This window comes from Amphiura filiformis, chromosome 14, assembly GCF_039555335.1.
Source record: "Amphiura filiformis chromosome 14, Afil_fr2py, whole genome shotgun sequence".
Taxonomy (NCBI): Eukaryota; Metazoa; Echinodermata; class Ophiuroidea; order Amphilepidida; family Amphiuridae; genus Amphiura; species Amphiura filiformis.
Window position 1 is genome coordinate 58,914,535 of NC_092641.1, and position 24,912 is coordinate 58,939,446.

Below are 24,912 nucleotides of genomic sequence, written 5' to 3' on the forward strand. Positions count from 1 at the left end.
TTTCCGTCCCGATGCAGTGTTTTTACATTTCAGTAAAAGCATAAATCAATATCAAAAATCAAAAACAAATTGGCAGATTTTGTGAAAAAATTGTGCCATGTATTAAATATAGGCTTGAATCCAAGCATCTGATATGTGCTTTTATTCGGATTTTACATGCATTTCTCAAGACGCCGGTTTCTAGGTAATATTACAAGTGGCGCTATTCTGAAAACTTGATGAACAGACTTGATAGTCTTCGCGGTCCAGTATCTCGAAAATTCAATGGTCACCAATATATTTCTTTTTGTTTGTTTACTTGCTTATTTGTTTGTCTTTCAGGAAAATATTACTTCGAAAAATTGAGTCGCCTCGTAAGGTAGGTAGAGCCATTTGAATAGAGCCTATTTTGTACACAAAGTATAGGATATTTATTAGTATTGTGATACCTTAAGGTGGTACTATAGACGAATCCAAATTCACGCATTCCTACACCTGGCTAGCAGCCTTTAGTTGGGGAGCCGCCGGCTACAATGCACCCAAAATGTGAAATGATTCGGCCTTGGCGGAAATTTTAAACTGCATTCCATCACCCGTTTTACACCTTCCGCGAAAACACAGGTGGACAAAGGAATGATTAAACAATACAGTTCCCTTTGTCAAAACACACAGCTTCTATATTCTCTGTTGAAGTGATATAATAATCGGATTAACTACACGCGGTATCTATGCATTGATGTACTTGCGAACAAAAGGACTATGTATGAATAGATGCGACGGGATTACCTGCGGAATTAACTATATTGTATATATTATTCTATTCCCCCCCTCGTCCTTGCATCTTCTCCAGCTGTTAGGCGGCTTTTATTTGCACAATTGAACGCTCAAAACACCAGGTTGGTGATAGCGGCTACCCAAAGATGTCCGACCAAATCCTGACCATGACTTGGCTCGTTGGATTCGTCTATACCCCTTGATAAATTAGGGACTATTTTTGTATTTTTCTCAAAAAATAATAACACACTAGTAACAACTGTTATGCATATTATAGGGGCAAGAAAAACAGTTACTACCGTACACTGGAATGTCAGTGACTCAAGACAAGCGGTACGTTATTTATGATAGGAAAAGAGGTACCACTCGAAAATACCCCATTTCTTAACATATATAATGGACCACTTATCTTGAATCACTGAAATTTGAGCGAAGTCATTGGATTCCTTGCCCCTATAATAAACATAACTTTTGGTACCAGTGTATAGTTATTTTTTGAGAAAAATGCAAAATTAATCACAAAATTGATCAGGGGTGTAGTTACAAGACAAGCGTATTTATAACGTGATAACGGACTGCGTACCTGCATCTGTGGTAGTTGATGTTGTAGTGGGTAATGTTGTAGTAGCCCCAGGTGTAGTTGAACCTAAATTGAAAACAGAAACGTATAAGTATTTGAGGTTTTCCCTGCGTCTAGCAGTGGTACAAATAATCAACCTCTGCTCTCCCAAGTGTCATAATGACAACAAACACATGTTTTGCTGTAACATCCAACTCATTTGTCGTATTGACCCCCGGTAGTGACTATGATGATATCCAACTGAATTAACAGTTGTAAACTTCCCGAACGGAGCTGAAATATGCATATATTTCCAAAAAGTATGTAGGCTAGTCAAATTAAGCAAACAAGGGGTTAACCCACACTATCATTTCAGAAAATCATGTACATCAAAAGTCCAAAAAAAAATCCAAGTAGTGGAACAGTGCCTAATTTGCACTAATCCAAAATGGCCGCATATGTTTTTGTGTGACGTGAGCTTCTGGGAGATGGACGCATGCGAAATGGTTTCAGTGGTGTTTTTTTATTTTTTATTTGACTAGCCTAAAGTCTGAATTACAAGTAATAACCATCAGCGCAATTGATCTTACATTCTTAGTCAGTGGGAGTGGTCTAGTTCGTAGACACATTTCTGATTGGACAATCGCATGATTTCGGGTGCGCGTATGTATCGCGCTGGATGCGTATACTAGTGCGGAATACGCGAACGCGCTAGCAGTACGCGCAACAGAATACGTGAAGTTGTAAACAAGTTTCGTTCATTTTCTACTGAGGGGAGTTTTTATGACGGTACCTTAGTTTTTGCTTAAAAATTTGTTTACAGTTATTAAAATAATATTTAACTGACTAAGAATGAGAATAAACGATAGGAATTTTTATTTTGCCTATCCTCTACCTATGATAGACGACAGGCAGGTCCAATATTTTTATCGTAGTGGATACCGGCTGCGCCGGCATCCACTACTCAAAATATTGGACCTGCCTGTCGTCTATCACACGGTAGAGGATAGGCAAAATAAAAATTCCTATCGTTTATTCTCTAATTCCATCTCATCGGAGTTATCGCGGCAATCATCATTGCCATCACATAGCTTGTCAGGAAGAACACATCGTAAATTACTACATCGAAAGCCGTCTTGTGCGCATGGACCTTTATGGGTATGATATTAAAGCGCACATAACTTTGTTAAAATAATCGGTATGGTGATATTTATGGATGGCGGAAACCTTCAAAACACGCCTAAGAATACGCCTAAGAATACGCCTAACCTTAGACGTCTAAGATGCAATCTTAGACGTCTAAGATGCATTCTTAGGCGTCTAAGATGCAATCTTAGGCGTCTAAGAAATTCGCGGTAGACTTAAATCAACGAATCACAGGACCAGAAATCCCAAACAACCAATCATCTTAGGCGTATTCAATTATTGACCAATGAAATCTTAGACGCCTAAGATTTTACACGCCTAAGAATTCTTACACGTCTAAGATTGATATTTTAGTGATGGACGGTATCACCAATGTGATTTTCTCTGAGGACTTGCAGCAAAATTGATTAATTGGTTTGATTTTATTTTCGTTGGTTTGGTGTGCTGTTTTGGTGTGGCTAGTAGTAGTCAGGTATTAATGTTGATGAGCATGATGACGGCGACGACGACGACGACGATGATGATATGATGATGATGATGATGATGATGATGATGATGATGATGATAAACATTAATACACAAACAACAAAGAGGAACAAACATGCCTAGCATATATTTATATACCTCCATGATTCTATTTTTAACATAGAAAATTTGACCTCTTGTCTTCTTGCACTTTGCAGACTGAAATTATGCATATCTGATCTCTTCAATTATAAAACACGATTTGGCCTTGGCCTGGGGGCCCGAAGTTGGCGAAAATATGTCACACGCTGTTCGAATTATAAAGACATAGTTGGTTGACCTTATAATGTGTGTGCAATAATAACTTGACCTCTGAACGGATTGGATATAAACGCATCATACCCTACACCGTCAGGTTAACTTTCTTGTTGAATGGAGGTATCGAGGTCTCTTAACTGTGTATTTTGGCTCAGTCATAGCATACGTGTTAAGAAAAAACATACATGAAAAGTGAGCAGGTTGACACCATCGACACGTGCTTTGTTTAAACATCACAAGTAACATGAGTGGCAAACATCAATGTTTCATATTGCTTGCAACCCCCTCCCCCTAATCAATGTTGGAGCCAATACTAGTCCGTTCCTATCTCAGTATCAAAACAACATTGACTGGGTGGGTGCGGGGGAGGTGAAAATTTCATACTAAATTTAATCCTCATCACTGCCATCATCATCACCACCACGACTCTAATAATCATCTGACATCATTTGTATTATCCATCATCATCATCATCATCATCATCATCATCATCATCATCATCATCATCATCATCATCATCAACAACAACAACAACAACAACAACAACAACAACAACAACAACACCATCATCATCATCATCATTATCATCATCATCATTTACACTATAGCCACACAAATAAAAATCTTACATTAACTGCAAGTCATCAGAAAACAAAATATTTAAAACAAATTTAAGTTTTATCAGTTTGCAACAACAACATCAACTGCTAGATTATGTTCAAATGAAAAAAAGCCTATTATGTAAAATACATTGTTCCGCCTGAATTGTCAAAAAGTGGCTGAAAAGAACAAAACAATGGGCCATTGTGCCGAAAGGTGGGAGAACATGTACCCTAACCCCCTCCCACCCCATCACCCCTTTCTCTTTGGGATTGACCCGGGTGGCTAAGGAGAGAAAATGAGTTTATTAAAAACACACCACCCAGCCATTGTTCGAAATATTCTCTAACGCACAGCGTCCGTTGTACGTTTTGATCGAATTTGCGATACCGTCCACCACTAGTCACGGTCAAATGGTCAATCTTAGACGTGTAAGAATTCTTAGGCGTGTAAAATCTTAGGCGTCTAAGATTTCATTGGTCAATAATTGAATACGCCTAAGATGATTGGTTGTTTGGGATTTCTAGTCCTGTGATTCGTTGATTTAAGTCTACTGCGAATTTCTTAGACGCCTAAGAGTACATCTTAGACGCCTAAGAGTACATCTTAGACGCCTAAGAATGCATCTTAGACGTCTAAGATTGCATCTTAGACGTCTAAGGTTAGGCGTATTCTTAGGCGTATTCTTAGGCGTATTTTGAAGCTTTCCGCCATCCATATATATTGGTAGGGCTTTAAGTGGTGTTATCAAGCAAAACCAGTATGAAGTATTCAATTTTCAGTTTTCAACATGATTGTATTATATAAACAATTTGCAAAGCTATATTTTGCAGAAAACACCATTAAAATTGAACAAGTGATTCCAAAAAAAAAATGCAACAAAAGAAGTTATTTCCTTTGTTTGTCTATATCTGAAAACTAATATTATCGAACTGATTTTGCTTGATCACATCATCACATATCTATGTTATTGAAAAGAAGTTTGAAAAGCCTCTTCAGCCTACTAATTATAGTGCAGGGCAATACATTAAAAACATTCAACTATCGCTATGGTAATTAATCCTGTTATATCACAACTTCTAAAGCGAACAGCGTGATTTACATAACTAGAGATTTTCTATGATAATTTAGAATTGTGATCAATATTAATACCAAAAGCGATGCTATCGTCCGCTTTTGTTGTTCAAAGCACAGTAACAATACTGGGTGAGGTCTTTGTCTCCCAAATGAGAACAATAGTCTGCATATTGTAAAGCTGTGGTAAATAATGGCTTGTTGATGGTACAACTCATTGTTGCTTATGTCAAACTTGTCAAAGTAATTGTGATTGTATCACACAAGTAAATGAGAAACATGTGGTTGTGGTTGAGAAAGACGGGTTGGAAATAGGCTCTTCATTATTGTTTATCAATGGCAAAATGTGTAAGTTTTTGGTCAACCTCATCGAAAATACCTGGAACTTGTGTAGTTGTGGCGCTACATAGATATACTGCTTCATCACTGCCGCCAAAACAATCTTGTTCACCATCACATATCCACGTAGCATTGGTACAGCTTCCACTGGCACATTCAAACTCAATGCTTGCATCACACACACAGCCATCCATTTCATCACTGTTGTCATCACAGTCACTGAAATAATCACATTTCCACTCTCCAAAAATACATCTTTGTCCATCAGCACATTTATATTCATCTTCTGCACACTCAACTAGGAAAACAAGATGATTACAGACCATCCTTATTATCAATATTGCACATAAGATGTACATGAAATAAACAGTTAAGAGGCACTTTAATTTGTACCCGAAATACTGACAGTTTGTTTGTAATCATCGTGGAACTTGTTCAGAGCATTGCTGGAGACACGTCTGATAGCTGAATACATAACTTGAGATTTTCAGTCTAAAAGAGGCTATCGTCCGTTTTTAAACCATAACTATTATTAATTAAGCATGGCTGTTATGTACATTACAATAATTAATGTTGTGTTTATTTGAAATCAAAATATATTTGTTTTTAACAATGACAAAACTTTTCATGTCAAAATTTAAAAAAAAATACCTGGAACTTGGGTAGTTGGGGAGCTGCATACATCTGCTGCTTCATCACTGCTATCAAAACAATCTCGAAAACCATCACATTTATTCTGTTTCAAGATACAGCCTCCACTGACACATTCAAACTCACTGCTTGAATCACACACACAACTATCCACCTCATCACTGTTGTCACTACAATCTCTGTAATAATCACAGCGGTACACTGCGAGAATACATTGTTCTCCATCAGCACATTCGTATTCATTTTCAGCACAATCAACTCTTCCATCTTCATCTGTAACTCGGATTTTAACAAAAACATCCATAATATTATTACACGACAAAGTCATAGTCTATTATATTAATATGAGAAACAGTAAACTACAAATTGGCAAATTTATGTTTTACAAGTTCAGTATTTTATCCACAGTTTGTTATGCGCCCCAAAATATTGCATAACATTAAATGTTATGTATTTTGTCTTCAGACATTATCTTTCTTACTTATTTTGATATTTATATGTATTTGTTTGTGCTTGGAATATCATATAAATTCAATTGAAAATGCCAATTAACAATCATATATGGTAGACAAGAAATTCATATATAGTAGTTTCTGGAAAATGAAGTGATAGCGCTATTGCAGAAAAATATCTAAGAAAAATCTTGATTTATAGTAATTCCAGCACCTTTTGGCGAGTGAATAAGTGTATTGTACAAATGCGTGTTGAATAAATATGCGCGAAGCGCGAAAAAATTGCACTTTGAGGGCTAAAATGGCCAAATATAAGGTTAATTTGGTCAAAACCGCACATACAGGCGTTAGCATTGGAGGATGATTGTATGGACCACCCCCTGGCAAAATATTGAGGGGGTGGGGGAGATAAATCCCCCATCCTCTCTCCGGATCTACGCCTATGCAGATGCAGACTAAGTAAAAGCCAATAGTGCTTGGTTGTCTTGTCGACTCAAAGAAGCGATAGACTGAAATATCTCCATCAATAAGCTGTGGTACTTTGCTGGACTAAAATTGTGTGTTATCTGACTGTCAAGTGGAGCGGTTAGCTTACTTAAGTAATCTCCAATAGAGGAGCTTATGGTCAACATAAGAAACCATTTGGAAAACAATAGCATAGCAGCTAGGACAGTGAAAACATAGTCTTTAGAACGTGGACTGAGACTTTGGAAGACTAGGGGTTTCCTTCGGGTAGGCAGGATCTTAGACAGAGTTGGGTGGTGGATTTTTTTCGTCTCATCAGTGTGCGATTTTTTTTCGTTCAAAAAACGCCCATGCCGCCCCTGGAAATCTATTGGTGCGCCCCTAATGCACCGATCTAATAAAACCATGCTATAACGATTTAGAAAATATATAGTTTGACCTACCTTTGATTTATCGTTATAACCAAATTTCCACATAGGTTAAAATAGATAAAATTCTCCAAGATGGGGTGGGGGATAGAGAGGTAGATGGATGAAGAGGTAAGAGAGAGCAAATGGGGAGAGAGCGAGAGGGATTAAAGCACGTGGTTTTCAACTTCAATAGGGTACGATTCAGCAGATACACTTACCACAAACAGATGTTTCGTTAACGAATGAATCTGAAAAGGGTCCATCCAGCTCGCCATTGCCATTAGAGCCTCTAATCATAAATCTATATCGAGTTCCACATTCAAAACCAACGATGGTGACTATGACGTCATTTTGTTGGGTGAATTGAGTACCTGTAGTATATATCACTTCGCCAGTGTCTATGGTTTCCACACTAAACTCATAAATGGGGTCGCCTCTTCTACTTCCACAAAGTATTGGATTGAACGTAAATGTCATGCTGGTTGCAGTCCTCTGTACATCCACGTTGATTCCTCCATCAAGCCCACGTCCAGGGGACGCAATTGGAGCTTAATTAACACAAAGGTATTTCATATCTTATTATCGATTATTTATAGGCGTTTCAAAAGGGAGAACATCAAAGTTAGACTAGCAAACTAGGACAATCAACCGATTCCAGTGAAATTAGCGTATAAGGCGTAGAATAAAATGAGCCCAATAAGAACATATTTACCCGCATATGTGGGTATTTAAAGTTGTTACAGCGATAAAATCTGATGAATGTTTAGATACACAAAAATTTCAATTTGCTGAAAATTAGCCCTTACCTGCTTCACCAGTTGTAAAGGACACTTCCATGCTTTGGTTATATGTAATATTATAAGAGAATAACCAAAATCTTGATTTAACGAAGTATTGATAGGTGGAGTATGCATAAAGATTGGTTACTTCGGCCCAGTATGAGAAACGGTTACTGGAACCGATTCTTCGACAGTTCCAGTATCCCCAACTTGTACACTGTTGTTGCATGTTTAATGGGTCTGTAGCATTACATCCATCTTTGTTGATCAGTGTGTAGACAACCTGAAATTCATTGACTTCGTCAGGATCATAGCATTCCCATGTTATATTATACGTTGAATAGGTGATAGGAGCTAGTTGAACATTCTCAGGCTTACATGCTTCAACTGAAAAACAATCATTTGCATTAGAGTTAAGACAGTTCGTCGGGTTCATCACATGACGTATCGTGATTTTTGGTCATTTTTACACTTTTTATAGGTTTTAAATATTTTTCTCTTCAATTACGCTAAATCCCAAAGCTGAAAATTAAGTAAATAACTAGCAATTAAATAGTGAAATTGGCGTATCGTAAAAAAACTGGTATTAAACGTAGAAAAAGTGCATCACACAGTGGCGTATATAAGCCAATTTATGTGATACGCTTTTTTCGAAAAATTGTATCAGATAGTGGTGTATCGTGAACCAATGGGATTGTCATAATTATGGATCACAGTAACGGAAACAGACAACTAAAAAGTGCAGGACTAAGGCTAGTCAAACGAAATTCATACACTTGAACTTTGAAAGCTTGTATATTAGAACTACAATCAACGAAAAAAGTCCTTGGAACGCTTGGCACACTCTGTCGAAATTCCGTGCAGAATTTCTTACGTTCATGGAAATGACGTATATATTGTGTTTGGGAAGAAACATGACATTTACAACAATGATTTACCCTTCCCCTCTCCCCATCAAGCAATGTTGGAACACATTGGTGAACCGCTGAAGACATTGGCATTTCTCAATATTGCACGGGGGAGAGGGGGTGACAGTTTTCCGTCATTTACACGCAAGCGTTCCAAGACTTTTTTCGTTGATTGTCTCTACCGAATGCAAAATATTTCATCTAAATTTCGTTTTTGTCTCATAACTCAAAAACAGAATGTCGTATGAGCTTCAATTTGCACACGGCTTGAGAGTGGATTATATGCTTTGTAATCATAATAAAATTGTTTATAAAGGGAGTTTATTTAGGGAGTGCCCATTGGAAACACCCCCTATGCTAAATTACTCACGCATCTTAATTATGGCTCTAAAATGCTCTAAACTAAAATGTCGTTTTTGTCTATAACTCAAGAACAGAATGTTGTATGAGCTTCATATTGCACACGATTTGAGAGTAGATAATATCCTTTTGAATCATAATAAAATTGTTGATAAAAATGTTGGGTTATTTAGGGAGTGGTCACTGAAAACACCTCCTATGTTAAATTACACAAGTTTCGTAATTATGCTATCTACTGTAGTCAAATTTCGTTTTTGTCTCGTAACTCAAAAAACACTACAAATACATTTTTTCACAATATCACAATGTTTTGCAGCATGTTTTCCAAAATATTTTCAATGTTATTAAAACTTAAAAAACATTTTGTACCCTTTATGATATAACCCAACATGTAAATGTTTTGTTTTGTGTTTGCTGAGTATAGGCATATATAAATGTTTTCTGTAAAACTTGTGTATGCTGAGTATAGGCATATCCGAGCAAATCAGAAAGATTATGATGTAACAATTTCAAACAACTCATTTCTGAATATTATTTATATTAAAACACGCTTTTGCGATGAGAAAAAAAAAGAAAAGAAAAAAAAAACACAATTCAATATACTTTAAAACAAAAAGACCACCAATGGGACTCGAACCATTCACATCGGTCAATAGTCAAAAGGTTATCAGTCTGAGGACTAATCCGCTACGCCACGCTGCCATTTCGCAATCGAAGTAACAAGTTGTGTTCTTTTATAGTAGTCAGGTATCGGGGAACGTGTAAACTTGTATAGAGTGCTTGCACGAAAGGTCATTAGTTCAAATCATCCTCCAGACACGCTCCTATAAGATATGCTAATGCATTGAGTACAAAGAATTACTTTGATCAAAACCAGTTAAACAGGTGATTGGTATAATTGTACTCCGTGCATTTGCATGTCCTCTGGAGCGTGTCTTTAGGATCTTCCATGCAAGCACCCTATAGTAGAAACGGCAAAATGTATAAGTTTACCATAATGACAAAATGGTCCAAAATCGACATTTTATGTTTTTAGGCCGCATCACACGAAGCGTCACGTCCGTTTACATTTGCTATATCAATTGAAAATGTTTTATTGCAAAAGGAATAAAACATCGGTTTCATATATGAAATCTGTTAACAGTTAAGTTTCCAATTTGTATTGAAATAAATACGCATAAACAACTCATTTTTGAATATTATTTATATTAAAATACGCTTTTGCGATGAGGTTCATGAAATCTAATTCACAAGTTGTAATTCGTGAACTTCAATTCATTTGTATGCATGTACATAGTTGCAGACATGTCACTTGGTTCTGTTTTTTGCCTGAATTCCTTATTTTGTAAAGTCCAAAAATATTTCCACATCATTTTTAGGCCAAGTTGTTTACATTTTACCCCAATTTCTCTATTATTTCAGAAATAGCATGTAAATATTTGTAAATATTGACGTCCTTGTTGCGCAGTGTCCTCATATGAGGACATGTGCATAATTAATTAATGGAACACCGCCCAAAAAATTGACACTGGGTATGTTCTTAAAATCCCTTTAGATGTAAAATAAAACACTATACAATTGTTTGTGAATTTAAAACTTAATTCGTGCATGAAAGGGTTTAAAAAAAGTCCACCAATGGGACTCGAACCATTCACATCGGTCAATAGTCAAAAGGTTATCAGTCTGAGGACTAATCCGCTACGCCACGCTGCCATTTCGCAATCGAAGTAACAAGTTGTGTTCTTTTATAGTAGTCCGGTATCGGGGAAAGTGTAAACTTGTATAGTAGAAATGACAAAGTGTATCAGTTTACCATAATGACAAAATGGTCCAAAAGCGACATTTTATATTTTTGAGGCCGCATCTCATGAAGCGTCACGTTCGTTTACATTTGCTATACCAATTGAGAATGTTTTAATGCAAAAGGAATTAAGCATTGATTTCATATACGAAATTTGTTAACAGTTTACCATTTTGAATTGAAAGAATGATTCAAAATGGTAAACTGTTAACAAATTTCATATAAGAGATCAAGGTGTCATTCCTTTTGTATTAAAATATTCTCAATTGGTATAGCCAATGTAAACGAACGTGACGCTTTATGAGATGCGGCCTAAAAACATAAAATTACGATTTTGGACCATTTTTTCATTATGGCAAACTGCTACACTTTGCCGTTTACACTATGCAAGTTTACAGTTTCCCCGATACCCGACTACTATAAAAGAACAAAACTTTTTACTTCGTTTGTGCAATGGCAGCGTGGCGTAGCGGATTAGTCCTCCGACTGTTAACCTTTTGACTATTGACCGATGTGGTTCGAGTCCCATTGGTGGTCTATTTTTTTCTTTAAGTGTATTAAATTGTTGTTTCTTTTTTCTTTTCTTTTTTTCTCATCGCAAAAGCGTATTTTATTATAAATAATATTCGGAAATGAGTTGTTTCAAATTGTAACATCATAATCTTATTGATTCGCTCGGATGTGCCTAATTGTCTCAGTATCATACAGAAGAGGGCCATAATTACGAAACTTGTGTCATTTAGCATAGGAGGTGTTGTCAGTGACCACTCCCTAAATAACTCAACATTTTTATCAACAATTTTATTATGATTCAAAAGGATATTATCTACTCTCAAATCGTGTTCAATATGAAGCTCATACAACATTCTGTTCTTGAGTTATAGACAAAAACGACATTTTAGTTTAGAGCATTTTAGAGCCATGGTTATGGGTTATGGACAAAAACGTTTTAGAGCAGTTTAGAGCCATAGGGTTGTATGCGTAACAGGTAACCTCTCATCCCACAATAAAAGATACAATTCTGGTAAAAATTGCATATGGTCCAACAGTCACCAAACTATGTAAAATATCATTAAAAACCATCCATCAAACAATATAGAAAATGTCCATAATGTCCATAATATTCAAAATAGTGTAATAGGGAGGTGTCAAAAACGAACCACTTTCTACGTCGTTTTTTGGCCCGCACCATCTCATTTTTGCAACCGATTTTTTTTAAAGGTGTCAAAATGCTCAGGAGGAAGAGCAGCGTAAAATAATACCCTCACCTAAGCGTTGTGAAACATCACCCTTTTCAGGCTGTTTAGTCTACGCCTTGTTATAAACATCTCAAAAAAAAGTAACTAACCCCCTTAAATAATGACCATTGTATTGATCTTGTATTCAGTATAATAGAAGGAAATCACTTTCAAATCTGGACCTCACTACATTAAATTGACCGGTGTTTTATTGTTATCTGGGCTATCGTATCAAATGAGGTGTCAAAATGCGCAGAAATTCTGCTTCCAATGCGTTTTGCAGATTTGTAATACAATAGCCCATTTTTGAATAATGGCCATTATTTAAGGGGGTTAGTTACTTTTTTTTGAGATGTTTAGTTAATACCTGTTCCTGGCCGCCAAACGCTTTGACCTTGAACCCAGTTTTGAGAGCTAATCAACAGGATACCCAGTAAAACAGAACATCTAAAACCATCCATTGTTCTGTAAATAAAATACAAGAAATAAAATACACAGAGAGACAGTCATCTTACAAAATGATCATATGGATCATTCTACAGCTGGTCTTAAAATGACCATATGAATAATTCTAGTAAATGATAGCACCATATCGAGGGTTCAGAACCAGAAAGCCGTAACTCATTATGATCAGCTCTCACAAAATGAGCATAAAGTTGGTTCCTTGCTTTAGTCTTCGAAAATCAATATTTCTTCCAAGATGTCTTTTGTTTTCTATTGAATTGTTTTCATGATTAATGGACTGAATCTTCTATATATATAGTGCACTGGCGACTTTATGCTCATTTTGTGGGAGCAGGTGATTGTGAGTTGAGGCTTTCTGGCAAGGTGTTTAAAAAAAATAGGGCTGTCTGTAACGGAATTCCATGTTTCGTATTTTACCTTTTTTATATTTATACCTCAATTTCCCCTCATTTTCAGGCCCTCTAGGTTGGTCGCTATTTTTTTTGTAGCCATCCAGGGACTATTTTGTTTCTTTGTAGCGCAACATTGATGGCTATTGATTCTTCAGTTATATATTTTATTGTGTCAAATATAGCTTCAAAACGTTTTACATACTGCTTTATGCTAAAACTTAATAACAATGGCGCTATTACTGCACTAAAATGATTCAATATGATCATTTTAAAACCAGCAATGTGATCATTTTAGTAGGGAGGCTGGGTTGGATCAGACATGGGCCTAATATTAAGGAGTAGCATACTTCCGTACATTCAATAAACATATTTCATACACTCTATAGCGCGAACCAATCAGAGCAATCGTTAGAAAAATCCAAACCATGCATTGATTGTGTATATTGTGCAATCCGCGTACTACGCGCAGTGCTTGCCCAAGCGTTCGCGTCGCGTAGGCTTGATTCATTTTTGGGCGGGTTGATACATTTATATTTGGTTCTGTTTTCCAATATTTTTAGTGATAAATTAGAAATTCGAGGCTCGTGCATTAGACGCATCAACATCAGCGCGCGAGCATTATTTTGTCTAATTTATCTCCCAACAAGTAATACGCGTTCATTAACCTATAATACATGTATAAGTTGGAGACCAAGATTCAACTACCCAATAAGTGAATAATCAAAAAGAAATATAATATTCAGATCCAATTCTCGATATTACCATTTCTAACAGATGAATAAAGATGTCCACTATATTCGGGAATTTGCATACCAATTACAGTGAGAGATACACACACCTTAAAGCAATTTGGTTCCTTCCGAATTTGATTTGCGTTTGAACTGCGTTGATAGATTTTAAATCTACCCCGCCCCCTAAATAAACAAATAAATAAAGAAATAAGAATGTTCATAGACAAAAACATTTCTCCGCTCAAAACAAAACGCAACGAGAACACTTATAGCGGTTACGTGGTCTTTTATTTAAACAGAGTGGCATTGCATAGGCACCTGAAACTAATGGTTTTTAATACGTTACTTCAAAACAAACAACATGTTTTTTTTCCCTGGTAAGGGAGCTCTCACTACAGAAAATCTGAACTAGCTGAATGCAATTCCGAATATGTTACGTTTATAGATGCCTTTAAATGAGATAAGATTGTATTTACAAGGATCACGTTCGCAATTTTGATTAAGATTGAATAAAATTAAATGCACAATCGGAATTAAATCCGCCTGATTTCAGCGACTGCTAGAAATATACAGTAAGCCAAAGAATTAAGGTACCAGTTATGTTCACCCCTGTATATCCTAAAAAGACAAATATGTCAAAATTAAAACAAGCAGTCAATACATGTACGCTTTACCTCTGATTTAAGACCTTATTTGTTGAAATTGGTTGAGCATTAAAGAAAAGTGATCTAAAAACCTAATGAAGAAACGAAATCAAAAGTTGCACTTTTGTGTATCAATGAAACCACGACGCGAGTTTTAACATGCTAATCAATGGAAGCGTAGTGCTAGTTCTCTTGTTCACGAACACTTAGTGTGAAAATCAATATGGCATTTAATGCAGCAAATTGCAACTTTTAAATTGGTATCTTCCTTGGGTTTTGGATCGTCGTGTCTTTATTTCTTGAACAATTTCAACAAATGAGGCCTTAAATTTCGAGCTAAAAGATTCAGCTGTTGGTTTCTTGTTTCAATTATGACATATTTGTCTTTGTTTAGGATATACAGGGGGTGAACATAACTGGTACCTTAATTTTTTGGCTTACTGTATATAATATATCGACGAGAGTGTGGTTTTATGGAATAGATTAATATGATGGCGAGTTTGAAACCTTATCAGACGAGAAAATCATAACATGAATTAAATACTGCTGTTAGATACAAGATACAAATCTTAATAATCTTACCTTAGTCTACGAAGAGGTCCGTCCAATGAAAGACGAAAGTGCGGTTGCGAAATATCACAGGCAATGCAGCAGCAGCAGTCATCGCATTATAGACAATGCGGTTCATACGACCAAATTTTTTATGGCATTGCAGACAATGCAGTTCATATATACGACAGAGAAGACAATAATACAATATGTATATTACTTGTATGTATTTTGTGTTTATTTCCTTTTTAAAGAAAAAGGGTTCACTAAGCATGTCAGTTGGTTAAAAGTCAATAGGCAAAAAGTAGAACGAGTAAACATATTCTTATTATTATCAAGCGCCTGACGACAACGATAATATACACATGCAGTATTTCTACAGTGAACGAATTGTTTATGTCATGTATCAAAATGATATCATTTTTGTAAATTCTATTTGTCAATATAATTTCCAACTTGATGCCTAAATCACTTGGACTGTGTAACAACTTGCCTAAAATGTTTTTTTGGGGGAAGGGTTATGTGGCTATCTGACATAATTATTATTTTCAAATATCAAACATGCACTTTTTAATGAATGTTAATGGGCATCACTTTATTGAATGCATTCCATTGGACTAGGCTGAGATCAACTGACTCTTAGTCCAAGTCCAGCAGGCAGAGTTCATGTCATTTTCAAGTCCAAATATTGAATGATCGAAAATAGTTTTATTTTTATTCGTAAAGCCAAAAGGTATTTTAATTGGATTGAAAAAAAAATGAAAAAGATCGAAAACTTCCCTTGCAACTCACACTGTGTCGCTTCCAGTGGGGTAGATAAGGGGAGGGTGGAAAACCTACTCCCACATACATTTGCAGGGATGAATAGAGGACGGCAACGAGTAAAGTGTCATTCAAATGACTAAAAATGGGACGAAAAATCGACAAATAGGGAAATTTGGCTTTGCCCCCTCACACAAAAAGCTGGATATGCTTCTGGTCGATTCGCAAACATAGGCCCCTACATTGTGATTGATTCACATTTTCTGAAGTAAAGAACCGCTATGGTCGGCTTATTGCTAACCAATAATGAATCTAATATGCACCTTTTTTGTGTGTGTGTGGGGGGGGGGCGGGGTGTCAAAAACAAATTCCCAGAAATCGGCCCGACCATAAATATCGCATATACGCCTGCGCGGATGTTCTCTTTCTTAACGGCCCATTCAGTGCAAAATAATTACAATATTGGTTATTGCTAGTTAAAAGTGAAGGATAAGTCATTCAAAATTTCATTTGGTATTTTTGAAATGAAAAGTTTGCCTAAAACAAAGGAAACAGCAGTATTGACGAAGTTGAAGCCCTATTCAAATACATGTTTTATTATTTATACACTGTCAATGTACGTTTTACAAAAGTGTTGTAGTTTCAGCCCTCTTTTAACTCAAGAACCACATGACCTACGAAAGTATATCTGTGATAATTGAATTTTTCTACACACCCGCTATGAAAATAATGATCAATGCAATTGTTTACCAAAGCTCACTACCATTCACAAGATGCTGTGAATTACCAAATTCCAACAGTTTAGTAATCTTATTTAAGGTTTATCAAGTATCTTCTTTAGCAATACGCCTGATTCTTTAGAATCTTTATTTGCTCTACCTGGGGGTGGGACTGGCCCTTCGTATTGATAGTTACATGTGCATTTTGGGAAGGACTCTGGTGTACAGCATGGTATTACACTCGGGGATCGGTTTGCGAGTAGGGAAGGGGCTATGATCATTGTATCTAAAAACTTGTCTAATTTGTTCATCATTTCATCCAAAACGGGGTTGTTTGCGGGAAGAGAAACGTTCAAAGGATATGCTTCCTGGGGATCCCTATCGAGGTTGTACATTAATGGAGGATTGTGTTGGCTGAAGCATTCTGGTGGTTCCGGGTTCGGATATTGAAGATTAAGTTCTGCAGAACAAGCAAAACAATCGGCTTTCTGCTTTAATGGAAAACCCCCGTCTCCATATCGTTCCGGTTTAGCATGATGCCCCTCCTTTGTCCAGACTTTTTTGGTGTTGAAATGAAATTTGTAGCTGCCATATCGGACAGTATACAATATATCATGACAATACCATACCAGCATGCGAGGCTCGCTTTCTGCAGATTTATCATTTTTAGGCTTCTTATACAGTCGTTTTGCAACAACAGTTTCTGGCTGTGGCTCTGGCCACCAATTGAAGATCATAGAAGAAATGTCTTGACCGTCTATTTTCCTGTCAACAGGAATGGGACCACCGACGATTTGTATTAATGTTGGTAATAAATCCATTTGACTTGCCACAACATCGCTGGTAGATGCTGGTCTGATATGGCCTGGCCAATGGAAGATACCAGGAACACGAACGCCACCTTCCCAGAAATCTGCTTTGCCTCCTGTTTCATATTAGAATTAATGAAAATAAATATCAATCAGGGAGCAATCGTTATTTACGACAGGGGTCGTGGGCATTTTGAGGGGGAACCCGAATATTTTTTGGGGGTCTTTAGGGGGGAACGCGAAATTTTTTATTGAACCAGGAGAAATTCGGGAAAACAAGGGGAGAATCCAAACATTTTGAACGGACGCGAGGGGGAACGCGATTTTTTTTGTCGATATTTTTTCCAAAACGCCCATTACCCTCCCTGCCGTAAATCGGTCCCTAACATGCTCTGAAATATGAAAAGCCAAACCCTATTAAGATTTAAAAAAAACCAGTAGGTTTAATTTCTATCTTTCTCTCACTTTCCCACTCTCTCTTGTACTGGAAATTTATAAAAATGGATAAGTCTATAGAATTATTACATTACTATGACATGAAATATATACCAACAATTGATTTTGGGCTACAATTCGAACAAACATGCGATTGTTTGCTATAAATACAGCTAAATATCAATGGGCTTCACCAACCCCTTACCCTTCGGATAAGGTAGTAGGTCAAAAAGAGTGCTAAAATGAACTCAAGCAATTAACCCTTTCCGCGCGGTTGTCACCTACAGAAGTGTCAAAGGGTTTTTTTTCGGAATTTTACATTTCCATGATCATTAAAATCAGCATGAAAAATGCATTAGAATGAGTACAAACAAGCCTAGTGGCTCTTGAGATAGCTCTTGATAATTTGAAAAACAATCTCAAAACTTGGACTTGTTTATGGAGTAATGCAATAAGACGATGTAACCTAATGTCAAATTATTAATAGAGTTTTGGAATTAAATCTAATACTGGAACTTACTTTTTGCAACTATTGCAACTTCATCAGGCAACTGACCCGCTGGACTGGTCACGTGATAGGTACGACCCGATGGCCGGTCCCATGCATGAGATGTTCAAAGAATATTTTTGAAATTATGACCTACCTTTTAGAATTCCTGCATCACCTCCTTCATTGCCCAGGTTTATCAGAGGACCATTATCAGAGGTAAAGATGGAAAGGGTTTTGAATTCCTCTCTCATGGCTTTTACTTCGTCCATTATTTCGCCAACAGTCCAGGCCATTTCTCTAATATTATCACCATAACGGCCTAATAAATAATAAAATAACAATATTGATAATGGGGGGTAATAATGGATGATGATGATGATGATGATGATGATGATGATGATGATGATGATGATGATGATGATGATGATGACGACGACGATATAGCACCATTACATTCCAAAAGTATACCAAAACGATATTTACTTCGCACTGCATAGTCGTGCGGAAGATTCTTTTCATGCTTATTCAACTGTATAGAAACGGCCTTGATGCACGTGGAAAAGGGGAATAAAAATTCCTTTAAAAGGAATAAGCTACGGAAGCGTGAACTTCTCATTTATATCAATTTAGTTGAGAGCGGATTTCTCATACCCTATAAACTGAAACGCATTAATCAGCCTTACGAGATTGCGAACAGAAGTATACTTACAGCCTTTTTATCTTATCAATTACGGTTTCTGTTTTCGTTCTTTGTTGCGTGTTAATCTGGTATGTGCTGTAAACACCTTTATTCTAATCTTTATTACTTACTGAAAATTTGAAGGAAATGATTTTTCATTTTTATTTTTGTATGCCACTTTTGTACTGTGAAGACACCTATAGCTGCGAGAGCACCAGCATGACAGTAATACTGTTTGACCCCTAAATACCCTTATATCGAGGATTCTTATTATCACGTTTGAGCGAAATTGGGCATACTTTAGCGGTTAACCACCGGATGTCCTCGGGTGACCTCGGGTGACCTCAGTTTGATTTTGTTCATGCGATAAGTTGTCTTCAATTGGCTTGTGATAGGTGTAGAGGTACTCCCGCTTAGACGGTTGTGACTTGTAAAAGTCGTCTAGCATCGAAGTAATATTGACCAGTTTGGGTTTAATTATTATGGTTCGTCAAATCGTTTAAAGTCGGTCATATGAATCTCTATGAAACAGGTACTGAAATGTCCCAATATCGCCCAATATAGCTTTAAAGGGCCGGTTTCCCGAATCCTGGCTAGTTGCCAGACTTCCTAATCCATCAGGGTTAAGATCAAGCAGTCATATATACCAGTACTTACAATTTCACATCTTTCATCACCTAGATAGATGAATCAATTAAAATGTATCTACATAGATAGGGCTAGTCTGTTGGATTAGGAAGCCTTAGCACTAGCCAAGCTTCAAGAAATCGGACCTAAGTGTTGATGTAGAAATATTGACACGTAACATAACAAACCTATTTATTTGTGTCCGTCATTGATCATACTGACCATACTGACAACGTTTGCAAAAGTTGTGGAGCAGAAAGGGGAGGAGAAATTGATAGCAGAGAAGAACTTGAGATTGCAGAGAAGAGGGTGAAAATACAATAAATATAATAATTGAAGACCGAATTAAAAATACTAGTTTGCGTCTGACGTCAGGGCAAAGACGCGATGTGATTGGTTGCTGACCTGCGTAGTACAGCATTTTTGTTCTGGTTGACGAAACGTCATACGCAAACTAGTCGTTTTAATTCGATCTTCAATTATAATCAAGTTTGTTCGGCTTATAATTGGAGAAATAGCTCCACATAAACTTTGGACCTTGTACTTTATATGACAACCCTCGTGCTTTTTCACAGGTATCACGAAGATTCCAGTTTTAAAGCTGCACCTCTCGAATGAAAGTAAAACAATTACCTCTCTTCGATGATCCTCTGAAATCTTCACTACTATATAGATTTACGTGCGTTTGAGCAGTGCCGTAATACAAGAAGAACGGTTTCCCCTTCTGTTGAGCATCCCGCATGAAGTCAATAGCGTCATTTACGAAAGCTTCACTTAGGTGGTAATGCGAGTAGGGCTGTTGATAAATGGTGGCATTTTTGTATAGAATACAAAGCGGTGGGTATGGACCATTCGTCATATGCCACTGTAATCATAGAATATAATAAAAATGATGGTTATCGTTATTCTATGTCGTACGCGTACTTTCCTCCATTACACTCTGATAAAGCGTGCACACGGAACAAACCATGTGGGGTTATGCACAAGCTGGATCTGTTTTCTGGCAATTTTACTGCGGAAATGTTTGAGAAAGTACGTGCAAGTAAAGATGTAAACTTTGACAAACAAAAGCTGGCATCAGTCACGATTAGTGGTTCCTCGTAGTAGCGTAGCCAGCGATGGAGCAGGTGGGGCAGAGTGCCCCCCTGACAAAAAATGAAAGAAAAAGTGCCCCTCTGACAACAAATGAAAGAGAAAATCAGGAGGGCAAAGGAAAAGAAAAAGGAAAAAAAAAGAGCCCCTTTTCTAGCAGAATTCAGGGCCAAAATAGTGTAAAATACAAAAAATTTTCCGCGATACGCGCGCACATTGTAAGAATATAGCCCTTTTCAGCCGGGTAAAGGAACAAAGACTTATATCGGATCTGGTCACAAGAGGGCGAAGTCCTTAAAATTTGGTGGTCACGAGTCTTATGTCTACTTTAATACAACATGCTTTTGATTTTGACTAAAAATCATGGTTAACATGCTACTTAAAAATTATTTGTATTTCAGTGCCTTCCAAATATTATGGTTGCCAAAAACAAATACATGTATTCTGATAGAATAAGGACCACTACATCCATATATCATGACTCTCAGAATTTCGTGGTGAAAATTAGGCGCATTGCTTGAAAAATCGTGAGTCGTGACGCCGTAAAAAATGTCATATTTAATTTGGACCGTGCGTTTGTATCAAAAATGCAAATCGCAACTTAATTTTTATCTGTGCGTATGAACCGCGAGTATTAATGAAGTCAAATTTTCACACTTCAATGTTGTTGCTTTACAAACAAAAAGGATCATAAAATGGTTAGATTTTCATTCGTTTGTTCATTATCTTTGACGTTAATATATTGTTAAATAGTAGCAACGTTCATTTTGTACTTGCAAAATCTTCAAAACTGGCTAAATACGCGACCTCACTTCGATACAGGAGAGTGATTTTGAATAAATATAGGCCAATCAAATTAAGAAAAACAAGGGGTTAACCCACCACTAATTGCAACAGAATCCATGATTTAACAACCATTCATTTCAGAAAAGCATATTTAATAACACATAAAAAGTCCCTGGAAATCCTCATAGTGGAACAGTGCCTAGTTTGCAAAGTCCAAAATGGCCATTTATGCAGGGGGTGAAATTTCAATGTTGGGCCAATCTGGTTAACAACCATACCAATGTATTGCTCTCCTCATAAGGATTCAGAAAAAGTATAGTTTGACCAGTCTCCGTCATATATTTCTTGAGTTATAGTCAAAAAAGGTCGAAGGTCAAATTTTGGGGCCCACGGGCGTTTACAATTAATATATGCTCCAATTTTAATGCAACTGGTCTCAAATTGTTCATCAACCAAATGATAAAAGTTGCATTGTTTTGGATGTTTTGTAACATAGGTAACATCACAAAATAGGTCAAGGTCAATACAGCTCAACAGAATTTGATGTTCTGTACCATGTTACCAAGGTAACAAAGCACCTGAGATGTGGCAAACTATTCTTTTTATTGAATGTTTTTGCAAGGCGAACAATATGAGACAATTTTTATCAAAATCGGAGAATTTATCATTTTTGGCCCCCTGTAGAGTCCAACTTTTGATATTTGCCCTTTTCTCCTATAATTCAAGAAATGTACATCAGAGATAGGTTAAACTATACTTTTTCTGAATCCTTATAACGAAAGAAATACAATGATATGATTTTTAGCAAGATTTGACCAACTTTGAAATTTCACCCCCTGCATATTTATGCATATTAGGCGCTGTTCCACTACTTGGATTTTTGAGGACTTTTGATATGTTTTTGTGTTAGCTTTTGGGAGATGGACGCATGCAAAATGGATTCTGTTGCAATAGTAGTGTGTGTTTTTGATTGGCCTAATAGACGGGCGTACGATCACGGCGTTTGGAAATCGCAAGCTCTCTGATAATGTAAACTAACATCAGATTCGCCTGTAACAAATCTCTTGCCGCGTAACTGTAAACGATTTCATATAATACCTGCTCTTCGTCACACTCCCACGTATTTGATAGCGGTATATTTGTGCCAACGTAGTCAAAGCCGTGATGGTGGGGCAGATGTTCCCCATCCGTGTGGTTGTATGCGTTGATACCTGACGTGAGAAAAATCATTAATTTACGTCTCTTTTTGAAGAGGGGGACAGAACCCCAAGACATGGCATTTACTTGGCAGGGCAGATCGATCTACTGTCAGAAAAGTGTATCTTCTTGGCTCATTTAACACCCAACTTCACCTTGATTAAGGGGCTAAATTAGAGAAAAAGCCCAATTTTCTCGCCTTGCGCTGAGCGCAAATTGTCAGCAAGGTCAGCGAGAAGACTTGACTTTTAGACCCTCTAAACACATCTGTACGCCACCGAGCATAGGGGGTTAAAAGAATAGGACAACTTAAGGCATTGTCTCCCTGACACCTGATACGTCACTGCGTTTTGTTGACAAAGTTGAAATAATAATTATTACTTAATTTCTGAAGACAATTACAACATACACGCATGTAGATGTATTCAATATTAATAAAAAGTGGGTCCATCAAAATACCAATTTTCCAAGAAATTTGAACCCATCGATATACCAAAATTTTCTGCCGAATTTGAACCAAATTGTCTTTGTTGATATTGTATAAAATTGAGAGCATTTTGAAAAAAAAGGACCCATCCATATATCAAAATTGGTCTAGAAAGGGGATTATTGATATACCGAAACGCCGAAAATGCTACCCATGTTTGCGCTCATTTGTACTGAGTACCCCCCTGGGACCCTGGAACTATCCCTTGAAGGTCTCAATGAAACAACGGTTAAAGTGTGGGAGCCAACATATTTCCGTAATATTGCCTCTTTAAACCGTTGACGTATCATAATCAAAACCAAGCACAATCCACTCGTCACTAGCTTAAACATTCCTTTTTAATGTGTCAACAGGAGGCAAAGCGGATTTCTGGGAAGGTGGCGTTCGTGTTCCTGGTATCTTTCATTGGCCAGGCCATATCAGACCAGCATCTACCAGTGATGTTATAGCAAGCCAAATGGACATATTTCCAACTTTAATGGAAATCGTCGGCGGTTCCGTCCCGGATGACAGGATAATGGACGGTCAAGACATTTCGTCTACCCTCTTCAATTGGTGGCCTGAACCCCAACCAGAACGTGTGGGTAAAATGCAACTCTACAAGAAAGCTACAGCAGAAGCAACAGACAGCGAGCCTCGCGTGTTAGTATTTTATTGCAATGAAATACTGTATACAGTCCGGTACGGCAGCTACAAGTTCCATTTTAATACTCATAAACAACAAACCTTGACAAAGGAGGAGCATCATGCTAAACCAGGACGATGTGGAGACGGAGGCTTTCCAATAAATCAAAACATCAATATACCAATGCCTGATCATCGCAATCCCCCACAATTTTTCAAAAAACACGATCCCCCATTAATGTATAACCTCGATAAGGATCCACAGGAAGCATATCCTTTGAATGTTTCTCTTCCCGCAAACAAACCCATTTTTGAAGAAATGATGAATGAATTAGAGAAGTTTTTAGATCAAATGGTCATGGCCCCTTCCCTATTCGCAGACCTATCTCCGAGTGTGCTACCATGCTGTACACCAGAATTCTTCCCAAACTGCACATGTAACTATAAATACGAAGGACCAGACCCACCACCAGGAAGCGCAGATAAAGATTCTGAAGGCTCACAGATATTTAAAAATATAACAATGACTAAGCTGCCCCCTTAAAACATTTATGTTTGATAGTCTTTATAACATACCATAAACGTATAAAGGTGACAATCAACAACAATAATAATAATAACACTTGTAACATAACACTTATAATAATATTAATGATGATGATGATGATGATGATGATGATGATGATGATGATGATGATGATGATGATGATGATGATGATGATGGTGATGATGATGGTGATGATGACGACGACGATGATGAAGAAACCAAATTTTACATTTTTTATATTTAATTTGATATTACACAAATTCCTTAAGAACGGCTAGCATGAAAGACAAAGTGAAAATTCATATGATTATAATCATAAAGATTTTAAGTCTTCGTTTCAATACAACAATATTTAAGTTTCCGCTGTTACCAAAGATAAGCCTACTTTAAAATCTTACATCATTCGTCCAATGACGTTGGGCACCTCTTATTTAGAGAATAAACGATAGGAATTTTTATTTTGCCTATCCTCTACCGTGTGAGTAGTGGATGCCGGCGCAGCCGGTATCCACTACGATAAAAATATTGGACCTGCCTGTCGTCTATCATAGGTAGAGGA

General features: G+C 37.0%; 3 protein-coding genes across 3 annotated transcripts in view; 1 reads left to right on the plus strand and 2 right to left on the minus strand.

Annotated features, from left to right (window-relative positions):
* LOC140170373 (uncharacterized) overlaps window positions 1–14,096 on the minus strand; it is a 36,924-nt gene extending 22,828 nt beyond the window's left edge. The window contains exons 1-7 of the mRNA XM_072193744.1: window positions 14,014–14,096; window positions 12,686–12,783; window positions 8,039–8,398; window positions 7,451–7,780; window positions 5,906–6,184; window positions 5,295–5,552; window positions 1,337–1,399 (exon numbers count right to left, since the gene is read on the minus strand). Coding sequence (XP_072049845.1) covers window positions 1,337–1,399; window positions 5,295–5,552; window positions 5,906–6,184; window positions 7,451–7,780; window positions 8,039–8,398; window positions 12,686–12,779 — 1,384 coding nt within the window. The 5' untranslated portion in view covers window positions 12,780–12,783; window positions 14,014–14,096. The remainder of the gene's footprint in view (window positions 1–1,336; window positions 1,400–5,294; window positions 5,553–5,905; window positions 6,185–7,450; window positions 7,781–8,038; window positions 8,399–12,685; window positions 12,784–14,013) is intronic.
* A 2,579-nt stretch (window positions 14,097–16,675) lies between these two features.
* On the minus strand, window positions 16,676–20,362 carry LOC140169533 (arylsulfatase-like). Its single transcript, XM_072192794.1, has 3 exons — window positions 20,254–20,362; window positions 18,469–18,633; window positions 16,676–17,505 (listed from the first exon to the last, which is right to left on the minus strand). The coding sequence occupies exons 1-3, from the start codon at window positions 20,360–20,362 to the stop codon at window positions 16,676–16,678; spliced, it is 1,104 nt and encodes a 367-aa protein (XP_072048895.1).
* Window positions 20,363–20,529: 167 nt separating this feature from the next.
* Window positions 20,530–24,350, plus strand: LOC140169534 (arylsulfatase-like). Its single transcript, XM_072192795.1, has 2 exons — window positions 20,530–20,662; window positions 23,536–24,350. The coding sequence occupies exons 1-2, from the start codon at window positions 20,530–20,532 to the stop codon at window positions 24,348–24,350; spliced, it is 948 nt and encodes a 315-aa protein (XP_072048896.1).
* The last annotated feature ends 562 nt before the right edge of the window (window positions 24,351–24,912 follow it).

Bases quoted from the DNA above. Each gene is read 5' to 3' on its own strand.
- LOC140169533 (XM_072192794.1), bottom strand. From the start codon at position 20,362: ATGCGGGATGCTCAACAGAAGGGGAAACCGTTCTTCTTGTATTACGGC. The intron at 18,634-20,253 runs GTAATTGTTTTA...ATTATTTATTAG, and splicing joins CAGAGGATCATCGAAGAGAG to GCCGTTATGGTGATAATATT. The intron at 17,506-18,468 runs GTAGGTCATAAT...AATATGAAACAG, and splicing joins TGATGCAGGAATTCTAAAAG to GAGGCAAAGCAGATTTCTGG.
- LOC140169534 (XM_072192795.1), top strand. From the start codon at position 20,530: ATGTCGTACGCGTACTTTCCTCCATTACACTCTGATAAAGCGTGCACA. The intron at 20,663-23,535 runs GTAAAGATGTAA...ATGTGTCAACAG, and splicing joins GTTTGAGAAAGTACGTGCAA to GAGGCAAAGCGGATTTCTGG.